General features: G+C 39.3%; 1 protein-coding gene across 3 annotated transcripts in view; it reads left to right on the top strand.

Annotated features, from left to right (window-relative positions):
• Positions 1-13,344, top strand: part of Nolo (ADAMTS-like no long nerve cord) — a 184,998-nt gene that overhangs the window by 111,054 nt on the left and 60,600 nt on the right. For all 3 annotated transcript variants that reach the window (XM_077399691.1, XM_077399774.1, XM_077399600.1), the window contains exon 3: positions 11,807-11,859. In XM_077399691.1, coding sequence (XP_077255817.1) covers positions 11,807-11,859 — 53 coding nt within the window. The remainder of the gene's footprint in view (positions 1-11,806; positions 11,860-13,344) is intronic.

Genomic DNA, 13,344 nt, shown 5'->3' with positions numbered 1-13,344 from the left:
CGGTGAGCGAGTTCTGTCTAAGGTCTGAATAAATATTTCCCGCTTTGCAATCTAGCCAATATCCGTTAATTGAAGACCGATACCATTATCTGTTCTCACGCAGAATTGATTGCGATACTAGACAAACAAAAGCGTTGTGCTTTACAGAGGATTTTGTCTCTACGGTACATAGACGGGAGTACATACATCTCCGCATTTACAACCGTTGTAATATTCATGCAGATGTTTTAATGTGGATTACATTGTTTATTGCCAAGCTGCTTTAATACTCGACAACAAATTCCGTTCCGTTTACGCACATGTTTGATTAAAGTTAACGCAAAAAAAATGGTCGAGACTTTTTTAATAGAATTATTCGTTGAAATTCTGAAAGAGAGAAAGAGAGAGAGAGAGAGAGAGAGAGAGAGAGAGAGGGAGAGTGGAGAGAAAAGATGAGAAAGAGAATTTCATGCAGCTTCTACTATCAAATTATATAATAAAATATTTTTTTTTACTTTTAACAGGAAATGGCGTAGCGTAAAAACTGTTTTTACGAAAAATATACTGAATGTACATTTTGATATAGGGACAAACCTCTAAGGCAACTCTTTCCGAGCTTCTCCCATAAAATTACAATTCTCTTCCGTTACAATAGAATAAATTATGCACCCGGCTAATTTGCAGTTATCAACTTTTTTTTATTGCAAATATGTTGTTTAATAACTCATCTTATGCTACATGAACTCAGCAATTTTTTAAATACAATGATCGTAAAATTATTATATAATTATGAATATTAGATATGTTATGAATATTTATGTGACTGAAAGAACCATCACTAATTGTAGCACGTAGCATGTAAATCACACGTGATTTCAAACACTTTTACAAGAATAATGCTTACTTATGAGAAATATAGCAGTCTACTTTTTTTGCATAACTCCTTAAGCAATTATTTATCAAAACATCCTTACGAAAAATTCAATTTCCGTTGTTTCTAATTATCCTGCAATTTCTTAGTCAACTGGATAATCACGAGCCGGCCTTCCCCCGGGTTGTTCGTAACGGGTTAGAAATCGGAGTACTTTGTTTCGCACGGTGCAATATAGCCGCTCGCAGGTCGACTTGCGCAATAACAAAGCCTCGGCCATAAGTCGCGCGGGACGTAATCGCGCGAGGATCGTTCTGTCTTATAAAACTTTTGCAATTTTGAGGGAGGTGTGACTGACGTGTAATAACCTCCGTGCTGCCGTCGGCGATGGCTTCGGACATGATTTCCGGCCCCGACCGTCGGTCGCCGCTACCGCGGATTTCATAACCCCGCGATATCGATTCGCGCGAAGCTTCGTTCACAAATTAACTCGAAGTGGAATCCGTTTTTTTTTCTCACATCCGTGAACGCGAATCCGCGGGTATGGACAAGTTAAATTAGCCATTTTGCCATTTTCCTTTCTCTTCCGCTTCGCCGTTTCGAGCAAACGTCGTTTCACTTGATGCGAAAATTACGACAGCACGCGAAAATAATATTTAGCCGTTCACGTATTAGATTGGATACAAGGTTGTAATTAGAAAGAGATCAAGTTTATGAACAACATGTCGAAAGGATGTAAAATACTTTCAAAAATAATAGTAGGATCGATTCGCAATGAAATTATATTTAATTTATTAAAAATGCAAGTTATATATATAATATGTAAACTTTATGAAATTGTATTGTACATAAATGGTTATAGTTTGAAAATTTGAAGTTAATATTGATCCGCATAAGTATTAGCCTGCGTAAATATAACGAGGTACTATAGTACTTAATTGATTCGATTTCTCAAACTTGTAAGATAGATATCAACGATTTTACCTTAGATTCTACTTGAGAATAAATATTTAATATTATTCCCGCGTACACTTTTCTTTTTGTCGATATTACGAGCGAGCTCTTCATGCCTGGACGAATCTAGGACACGCAGGAATAGAAAAGTTCATTATGTTTCGTTTGGGCCGCGCCGCGCTAATGAATTTCCGGGAAATTAAACCTGCGCTTTTACCTAACGTGGTAGACGTTTTGATATTTATCATGTGGGCACGCCGCGAAACTCGCCTAGCCATTTTAACAGCCGCGGTAATGACGCGAAAATGTATCGAAACGGTGATTGCATTTCGTGCAGAGCTTTGGTATCGCATCACGGTCTCAGTCATTGAAGTACTATTAATTCCGAGGTGTAATACCCAGTTTCCCATCGCACACAGCATAGATAAATATGAAATAGCGTGCATACGAAAACATATATGCTTTATTAGGTTTTGTATAGGGAATTGCGGCTACAATTTTTCGAAATTTCAAATCAGTTTACTACATTAATAATCACTTCGTATACGTACTCGTGCCGATATCGATTATTAATATTACGTTAAAAGTGGAACGTTAACTTTTTTCGCATTGCGCTCTCGTTGATTCTATATTTATATTTCAATTTTTCATTTCCGAAAGTTTTTATACAAAAATGAAATAGAAATATCGGCTGAAACAAAAGAACCTACGTGGACCAGACCAAAAGCATACATCTAACCGCGTTGCACAATTAAATAGTTATCGATTATGCAAACACGAATTATATAATTAAATGATCAGATCGACATTTTACTGATCTAATTAATGACGTGTATACACGAGCAGCCTCGTAAGTATAATGTGAATGTAATGGACGAACTTTACGCTCGAGAATTATAATGGTCGTAAAAAGTTGAAGAAAAAAAAAGCGCGATTAAATTAAAATTCTGGAATATCACAGTGTGTCTCAGCCGACAAGGCGAATGTTTTTCTACTTGAATTCAATTTCGGACGAAGTTATTTTCCCGGCTGCGTTGACTTTTATGACTTCTCTCCCCCCGTAACATTGTTAATTCTTTGATCTCGGGAGATTATCGGATGACAAAGTTAATGAAACCCGAACCGAAATCACACAGGTAGAACAAAAACGCGGGAGGCCGCGAATAATCATAAATACATATATATAGAATAATTTCTCCCCCTTTCCATCTCCCCGTTATCGGAGGATATTAGAAACCCCGACTCGCGAGCGCCAACGATCTCCCTCTCGGTTTTATCGTCCCATAAAGCGATTCGCCCGGGGAATCATTCTGTATTTAACGTACACTCGAACGAGCCATTCGCGTTCCGTAACGCTCTATTACGGCGAATAAAAATTTGTATTTTACGCACGGCGCACCGGCGAAAGATAATTTCGTGAAGGACGAAATGCGAAACGCTATAGACTCACGATAATCGTTACACGCTGATTCCATCGCGCATCGGTTGTCGAAAACGACCAAAGATTTCGTCTGCGTCGAGAACCGTCATCGCGGTGCCCATATCATGCTTGTAATTGCGAGTAATGGGTTTCACAGATAACAGCGACACTCCCTTTATCCGTCCGGATTAATTGATCACTTGCGCGGGTAATTGTCGAGTACCTTTTATTTCGTCGCAAGATAAGAATCTTGATCTCGAGATCCCGAATTCGGTGAATTTCGTGAGTTATCGATCTTGATCTTTTTTATGTCGCCAACTTGCGTTTAATTTAACGTGATTACGGCCCGACCATAAATTTCAGAACGCTAAGATAGTAAATTTGTTGAGACGTTAATGTTTAGGAGAGAATTCTCACTTCTGTTTTAGATGTACGGCGGTTCGCGAAAGCATTCATGCGGTGGTATACATCTGTAATTAGAATGAATAAAACGCTTTTGATGCACTATATATATTCTCATATTATCGGTTTTACGAATATTTGTATAGTTTGCATAAGACTATTTCGAACTGAAGTGTATGTACAAGCTGTCGCCAAAGTCATTAAACTTTGTGACTGTGTTCTCACTCAACACATGTTGATAGACATTAATTATTGAATACTGTATACATATACTGTGTCTAAATTAGCTAATATAGAGAGCTGAGAGAAAGAGAGAGACATGAATATTATAAGAAAAATATGTTGTACAAATGATGGGATGAGAACACCATTCTCTGGTAAATTTTTTAGCAAAATCACACGTAATACGATCGACTTTAGATCAAATAATACTGACGCGATATTAATACAAAAGGCAAAATTAATACGCAATATATGGATAACTCAATAAACATTCTTAGTGACATTATTTTCTCGAAATAGACCAACAAAAATAATCGCATCCACTATCGACGTGGTATTAAGTGCCATTCTCAATCGAAATCTTTCCGAAAACAATAACGGAGGGAAGACGATTATTGGGAATGCTCGGTGACGTGCCGTGAAGGTATACCTCTCTAAGATGCGTATCTGAGATTCGGTTGAAGTGGTTCTGGGGCTTCCATTAACAATGAGGGTAGGGGTTTTGGCAGGTAGCGGGCTTGGATTTCGAAGGGTGCGACAAAGGCGGACGGAGGAAGACGACCGACCGACGCGGCGCGCGACGAAGAGAAACTGTCCCCCGTTGTTGCTTTCGATAATTTGGGAGTCTAATGTTTCGCCCCCTCGGCATTCGGGAGAAGCGTTTTGGGGATCCGGTTGGGGCGAAAGAGGAGCGAGAGGGAAAGGAAAGGCTGGAACAGGGCGAGAAGACGGGCGAGAGGCGCGAGAGAGAAAACAAATTGACACCTGCACGCGGGAATAGAATCTCGGGGCTGTGACGGGAACGAAAGCACCGCCGAAGGCGATGAGGAGACGATTGAATAATGCAGGCGAGAAGTGAGGAATCTGCTTAAAAGTCCGATCATCCAGTCTGCATTCTCCAATTGTTGCCCACGAGAAAGAAGACAGCCGACATAATATTGTCAGCGAATATTGTCAGCGAGTACCGTGGTTAGCCGAAAATATTAAATCGGCTAATAATGCAAATTCTAACTTTCTATAAGTTTTACGGTGTAATTTATAACGTTGTGCAGTCTTTGCACTCTTATTGTCAGTTAGTCGAGCAATAAACTAACATTTATATGTAATTTATAACTTTATTGAATTATAATATAGCGCGATAGAGCAGAATGAGATACGCCGATTAATTCTCTACGTATTGAAGAAGAGTTTAAATATTGAAGTAACTTGATAAGTACTTATAGCACAATTTATTTGCCATAGAAATAATAAAAATAATTGATATTATTATGATATTAATAAAAGGTTTAGATAACATTTTATTAGAATTTAGTAACTCATAATTAACTCTTACGATTTGAGAAGATATAAATAGGCATGACCAAAACTGTATATTTATATTAATTATTGTGAAGAAATTCAGTATTGTATATAATATTATCGTACATAAATACCGTTAAGAAACATTTGTTTCTTTTACTTGTCTATATAAGTAATGCCGACTAGTTACATTGATCATTATTATTATTATAGAAAGTTACTTCCCAGTTGTCGGTTTTCTCGTTTGTGAAATGCAGATAGATTCTCGCCATGAATAAATCTCTCTTAAGTATCTATGCTATTCTTCGAAGGGGCGAGTTACTATCTCACGCTGCAGTTTATTGTGCAAGTAGAGATTCATTAGCACTGCCGTAGTATATTATGCTGATACCGCGAAACATCTCATTTCGAGATACGGCACTTTTGCTCAGCCCCCCGAAGTAGAATTCCCCGAGATTTATTTCGACAACTTCTTATCCCACTTAAGACATCGGTCTTTTTAAGCCTATTACGCAGCCCTTTTAATATCATTTCTCTTTTCCTTTTGGATGTTTCGCGGGCCCGTCGGCGTTAACATATAAACGACGGAATTCGATGGCAGCTCCGTATGTCATAATTTGCCGCCATAAACATTTTGCTTTGAAAATAGCTTTCGGATGATGTACGCGCCGCGAATCGGTTTATCTCGAAAACGTATCCGTATCTTGAGAACGATGCTGGCTGTCGCGCGTATACGATATAATATAGCGATAAGTAAATCTGCGATCTAATCCGCTGTCACGTCACTGACAGTCTCATTTTGTAAATCCTTTTGCTTATATATATTATTGCATCCACGCATTGAATAAATAAGTACAGGTCAATACTTCTCTTAATATAAAACGCAGCACGCAATTAATTTATACAATTATTTATATTGTTTTATAATAGAAAATTGATCCGCGCACACGCGTATTCTCTTGAGAAACAACGCTTCGCTGCTAAACATTCCGGACGAAAAGTACGGAATTTCTAAATTTATACCAACAATAAGTCAAATTCAACCTGCTAAACTGTCTTAAAGACGCGTCAAATGAGGGTACGTGCTTAAACGCTCTCGCTCTAGCGTAGCGTAGCGTCACAAGCGACCGTCATACATCGTCATCGCGCGGGAGACGCAACGAGCTCGATGCACTCCAACTGCCAGCACTTCATGTAAAATGATGGGCGCGAAAGGCGCCGAGGCATTCATTATGCGATGCTCTTGCATTACGCGCGTATGAGCGAGTTTATACGCGCGGTCTTGTTTGCGTTGCGCTCAGGCCGAGGGAAATTAAGAGACTAGGTCGCAGGTATATACGGGCGAGGATTACGGGGGCGGAAAACGTGGGAGCAGCTCACAGCCGGGAGTTTACGGCTGTTTACGGTTGTTTCCGGGGGTGTTTACGTAGCGTCCGAAATTGAGAAAATCAAGAGGCTCCGTCAGCAGAGCTGTAGAAACGCGCGCCGAGAAAACTGCAGATGCGCGAGTTGCGCGAGCGGGCGGCGCCCGATGAAAGGTGACCGACATCGAAGGGATGTATATATGTACTTTGAGAAAATCAAATGCGCCAAACCGAAATCCGTGAATATCTCGTTTGAGTCCTTAAGGGAAAACGAGAAAAGCGTTCCCTTTTACCGGAGATTCTACGAGTATTGACGGTAGATATTGACTTCAGCAGCGGCATAAATCAAATGCCATTGGTAAATGACTAGAAAGGCAAATGAATTGAGTCAAAGAAATTAACAATCGAAGAAGTCGGCGCACAAAAAAATTTTAAATAGCTACAAGGATATGATGAGAAATTAATTAAAAAAACTTATTTTTGGAGAAAGTATTGTCAGAAATATCTGTTAGATCTTAATATAAAATATATATACTGTGCTTTTATCTTATATTTTATATAAAAGTATACGGGCACTATATGTAAAAGTATACAGGCACTATTTTTAATGTTTCCCGATAAAATTTATATCTAAACAAAAATATTTTTTTACCTTTTTTACTTTTTTAACATATTTTCTACATGCAGATATTTTCTTTTATTATATATTGAATAACGTGATGTATCTCTTGAATAGTTTGTTTTATGTTACAATATATCGATTTACTTTTGAATTATCCTGGAATTTTGCAAAATTTTAACAGAATGTTTAATAAGATGTTTTAATTTTGTTTTTACCCGAGCCATTTTTCCTTGAATGTAAAATATGTGAATGAGCTATTTCAGAAGAAACACATCGACTATATCAAAGGCAAAATTTAAAGGCACATCTAAATTGAAGTTTATAAGGGATAAATATTATTAGGCGAATATATAAGTTATAGAGGTGTGAGACATCGAAATTGAAGCAGCTGCTGCGGTCAAAAAAATCAGGGCGCGAAGGTAGATTCCGTGGATCACCGTGGACGATAATGGATGAAACGCCGACAGAGAAGGTGAAACGTGGAAACGAAGGTCGGCGTTGGGGAAAGACAGAAGGGTGCTCCTTGGAGGGTGTTCGCAGGGTCGCCTAGTTCGACGATAGAGTTTGAATAATGCAGACTTGCACAACGCTGCTTAAAAGTGATCGGTCCACCTTCCTCCTTCCGCCCACCCCCTTTATCCCTCGCTTTATCCTCTCTTCTCACCGATCCCTTTAGAATCTCACTCCCAGTCTAAGAGTACGAACTAAGATTGATTTTGGATTGGATGGGAATTGGGAATAGTGAGCCTGTTACTCTGTAGCAGCCCTCTCCTCCCCCCCCTCTCTCTCTCTCTCTCTCTCTCTCTCTCTCTCTCGTTCTTCTCCTTCGTCGCGTCGGTTTGATTTTCTTTGCTTTTCTGTTTCCTCCCGATATACATACGTACACATGCGTTTACATAGTCGGGCGTAATATGTTTATGTAACTGGAAAAGGCGTTGAGGATGCGCTATATTTACGATTTCAGTTGAGATTTATTACCTTGGCGATTATAGAGAGAAAATATAGAAGAGTCAGTTTTCGGATTATAAAACGACAATTATTAATAACCCTACATAAAATTTACAAGATATATACTTACGGTATGATCTAGTTGACGATCTGGCTCGATATGATCTCGCTTCGTATAATTTACTATGTTTTATTTACTATTATCTATACTACTTTTTCGCGTCGTATTTTCGTATTTTTCGCATTCCATTTTAAGAATCGTACAATGGATATTAACATTTTCATCGTCGCATTCATTTCGCATTCGCGGCTATCGCTCGCTTTCACGCTCAATTTACATATTTCGCTGCGTCTGTAATCACCACCGGCACCGATGGAATTATGGAAAGGACGTCCTTTGTGGACGTGACCGTATATAAAAGCCCGGTCTCTGGGCGAGATTTATCCTGCCGACGATCAACTCTCCCAGGGGAGTATAAAAGTGCCAAATTAGAGTGGTACAGCGACTGTACGACGGGCCAGTGCCGTGCCTATATAGGGCACGGCGAAAGCCCGCATTGCGGAATGAGAGATCGCCTATCGGGCTATCACTGCTCCCCCTACCCTTCGCGATGCCAATTTGCGAGAGATCGCAATTCCAGATGATGCGAGAACATGCGCGAATCAGAAACTGTCATTTATATTCTCATTCTAATTCAGTCCTCACAGAATTCATTACGTCCTCGACGACATTTAATAATTGACGCATCGTTCAATACAATTTGTACGTATACTATGTTCTTGATTATCATTCTCATTTCTCGCTTTCGAAAAGTTCTACCCGCGAGTTTCCAGTGTAAGGGAAGTTCAGTTTACAACAAAAATATCCTGCAGCCCGTAGTATATTTATCAGACTGCGCAGCACATTCTCCGAAGGCTTTGCCGTTCCATGATTATTTTAAATCAAGTGCATTCCGTCTTCTGCTCGTTTATTATTAGTGTTGTGTTACTTAAGATTGAGTTGCATCGCTGAAATACGTCTTTTAGAAGAATAATCTTTTCCCTGCAGCACTCATTAAAAACTTGTAAAATTAGACGCTTTAGTTACAAAATGTATTGCACAGAAATAAAACTGAACTAAAATTTTCAAAGTGTCTAATGTCCACCGATATTTGCCGTTGGACAAACCAGAATGGCGGAGAATAAATATATATGTATTGATGTATCGTTGCGTCATCGTAACTAGCGATGACACCCAGGTCTGCAGCGGCGCCGACCGGAACACCGCATTGCAGACGCCCTTTCGAGACAACACCGGTATCGATACTTTTCCACTCACACAGACATTACTTGTATTCATAGAATATACGGAACTTTACGAAATTTTTGTGGCTCGGTATTTTTAATTTGGTTACCCCACGATCTCCTCTCGTTCTTCTACCTTTCATTTCTCTTATCATTGCTTTACTTTTATTGTTTCCTTTATTATTTCCCCGGCGATTGTTCATTAAATATACACGACTGCACAAAAGTCGAGCTATTTTTTAGAACTTATTATTTTTATAAGCGATTAACATGCTTATAATTTTGAGGCAATCTTTGATGTCGTTCGACGATGTAGCTTCTTTTGTAAAGGAAAATAATGTACGAGCGACGTAATAATTTCTACGAGATCGCTGCTAGTTTGTGGCAACTCGATCGTAGGAGCGCAACTATTTGATCGCAGATGAATATTGCCGTGTGTATGCGAGCCAGCGAAGATAAACGGGATAACGGATGGCGGTCTGCATTTTGAAAGTGATTCTCGTGCAGCGTGCGAGCGGCAGCTCGCTACACCGAACCCGGCTCCCGCGAGATCGATGCGTCAATAATTTCCTACGACGATCGTAGCTCGTTCGACTCGCCGACATTATTCATCGTGCGGAATTCCGAATAAAACAACCGAGCGGAATCACGTTAAAAGCTTTCTGTCTTTTTCCACCAAAACGATTCCACGTTTCCTTCTGCCTATACTGCCTGATGTAGATATTTCTTTCTCTCTCACTCTCTCTCTTTCTCTTCTTATCGTCTTATTCTGCTCTTTTCTTACCAGGTACCCTTGTACTCATTCTTGCGCTATTCTCGCTCTTATCCATCACCTTGGTTTTCTCTACATTCTTCCAACGTTCCGTTGAAAAATGTGAACGTGAGCGCAACGAAAGGGATAGTGAAAGAAGGGCAAACGGATAAAACAGAAAGAAGCACCGTGGAAGTAAATTTCACGGCGCAGTTCATGAAGAGTGCCGGCAACGTAACACATCGAAATGCCTCTCTCGTTCTTTTCGTATATGCGATAGTGCAACGAGAGCCGGCGGGACGTAGGTGGGAGGGAGGTGGGGGAGTGGAAAGTAGAATAAAAAGGATTAATTGCTCCCTCCATCTTTATCCTTTTTCTTCGCTAAAAAGCCGGTACAATGGCTCATTATCGGAGATTTTTACGTAAGGAACGAGCGCGGATCGTGGTAGGATCGATCGAAAGAAATATTCCCTCTCATATCGCGCGCTGTTCTGAGAGGGGATACGTTAACGCGACCCGCGGTTGATATAGTCTTCTATTATAAATTTGAAAATTTTTCGCTCGCTCACGACATCTCGCACGTGAGGACGTTAACTGTCTCGAACGCGGAAAAAAATGTGAGAAATGTGAATTAGATACATTTACATATTAATACAGCATCCCTTCTTCCCCCCCCCCCTCGTTCATCTTTTACCAAAAAACTATACATATATTATTTATGCCCTCAATTTACGTTGAAAATATGGAAGTATATGTTTTTTTTTAGTATGTAATCTAAAAATTTATAATCTAACATTTTTATATGAATGTACCCTTATATTTATAAAATCGTATATTGACACAAAAAATTTATCTGAAAATGGTAAAATCGAGTAAAATATATACATTTGTAACATTATATCATATATTGATAAAAAATCAGGTCTCTCTTTTCTCATTAAATTTTCGCATTCCGTTTCTGTAATTTCTTAGTGTAACCGAAATCAAAATGCACGCGTATACCGTCGATTGCTTATCATAAAACACCAGAACGTGAATTCGTCACGATGGCCCTCGGCTTTCGGACCACGTGGCGAAAGTGAATTTTTGAAATCTGTTTCTCATACGTGAAAACGTGCCGGGAATTACGACGACTGGATGTTGCTGGCCGGTCAAATTTTTATCACGTTTATTCGCGAACCTACTGGTCAGAATGAGGCGATCGATGCGCATAGGCGTCACGGCGTCTGAAGCGCGTTTTACGTTGCAGAGAGGAGACCATTACAGACGCCGATTACTGCTAGTAGTCGGCTCGTATATGACACTTTTACGAGCGAAATAAAAGTCTGACAATATATAGGGGACAGAGAGGCTGTAATGGGGGTCAATAGCACAGTGCGTTGGGAGACAAGTCAAGCCCGCGGAATAATGTCTCGTAGGCAATGCGTCGTTATAAAGAAAAATTGTTTTAAATATACATCAAGATAATCGAGATAATCGAGGTCGCGCGAAAATGAGCGCGCTAACGACTAAAGACATGATGTACGTTTTAGATGAGTATAGAAGTAGGCTTTTAGGATACGAGTACGCGAAATGATTTCATGATTTAACAATTAATATCGGTTATTCAATTTAGCTTATTTGCCTTCTCTTCTATTTACATTTTCAACATACAATAATCCGAATGTAACGTTACTCTTTTGTATTTCAGAACGCTGGTTGGGGAGAATGGTCACCGTGGTCGAAGTTGTCGCCGTGTACGAAGTAAGTCATTAATTATTATAATAATTTATGAATGTTGCTTTAATTTTACAAATGTCTAAAGTGTGTCGCAATACATTTCCTTTTAATTATGGTTATATATAAAACATTCTTTAATTATTCTTTAATTATTCTCGCCGTCTCTTTACGACTAAAGACGAGTTACGGGAGCGCCGCGAATGACATTTGCTTTAATTCCATGTTCAGCTCGAGAGGACACTAAGAAAATCATTCTCATTTCGAGAACTTCCGTCCGACATTTCCTCCGCGATAACGTATTTTGTAATAATATGCCCGTCTATGTACACATACGAGACAGAAGTTCTTAATTCTCGACGAAGAAATCGTATTCCAGAAGAAATTCTGCGACACGGGGAATGGCACATCCGGCGTACACATATTGTTCCGCGGTAGTCGTACGACAAAAGGGCGATCTTGACGGTGGCCTCGCCTCCTCCGCATGCGAGGCATGATCCAATCCCGCGATTTCTCATCGTCTGTTTCGTGCGGTTCTAATATTGAGTCCTACCGGTAACACAACCAGAATGTTAAGCGTCCCGGAACTCATTTTGGCGGCCACCACCGGCAATAAGTTTGTTCCCGACTCACCCCGCTCGTTTTTCAGTTATACAGAAGTGGCCGGAAGCTAGGAGACGTAGCAATTTATGGCACTTACAACTTGCGAACTGCACTTTTGGTCGGGAAACCCTTATTGTGTGATCTACAGCGCTCTACTTATTGATGTTTCTACACCATGTGCACGTACCTTATAGAGCTTTTCTCTCTATTACAATTTCTGATATCACCAAATTAATAAAAAATATATGTAATAATAATTATTATTGGTGCAGTAATTAATGATTACGTCGCGATGATTTTTTTTTTATCACTGTAAATGATAATACCGCCTGTAAGGTATGTATGACCATGTGAAAATATATCGTCTTTAACGTAATTTAATTAGTGTTGCAAAATTAATAGTACTGAATAATATAGAGAATTGACTTATTGCGTATTGCGTGTATTATTTATAGTCACTTAAAAAATGAACCCATCCGCAACATTATTTACGTAATTACAAAGCTTCGTAATGCTACGTATTATTATTCCAATTAACTAATTGTTTGTGCGTCGGTTATTGTTCAAAGCAGATAATTACTATCCGTGTAGAATAATGCGATAAATCGATATCGACTTCTCCAAAACTAGAGCCAAGTCGTGATCAGTTCAATCGGCAGAGCCCATTTAATAACGATGGTTGTACTATATTAATTAATAGTTAGGTAATGCGATGCTCGTTTTAACGTATTGTACAACCAAGAGATTCATATACAATATAGCTAAAAATCGAGAAAGTGAGGGGGGAAAGTACAAGAATACAAACTACTTTATCGCGTAATCATTTATCCATTGATATTATTTGCATACCGCTATATTAAGGGTACTCGGTTAGTTTGGGCTCATTTTTCCATATTTAATGACCCTTCT

The sequence above is a fragment of the Temnothorax americanus genome, unplaced genomic scaffold, assembly GCF_048541705.1.
Source record: "Temnothorax americanus isolate GAGA-0224 unplaced genomic scaffold, ASM4854170v1 Scaffold1, whole genome shotgun sequence".
Taxonomy (NCBI): Eukaryota; Metazoa; Arthropoda; class Insecta; order Hymenoptera; family Formicidae; genus Temnothorax; species Temnothorax americanus.
This window is presented reverse-complemented; position numbering and strand designations above follow the sequence as displayed.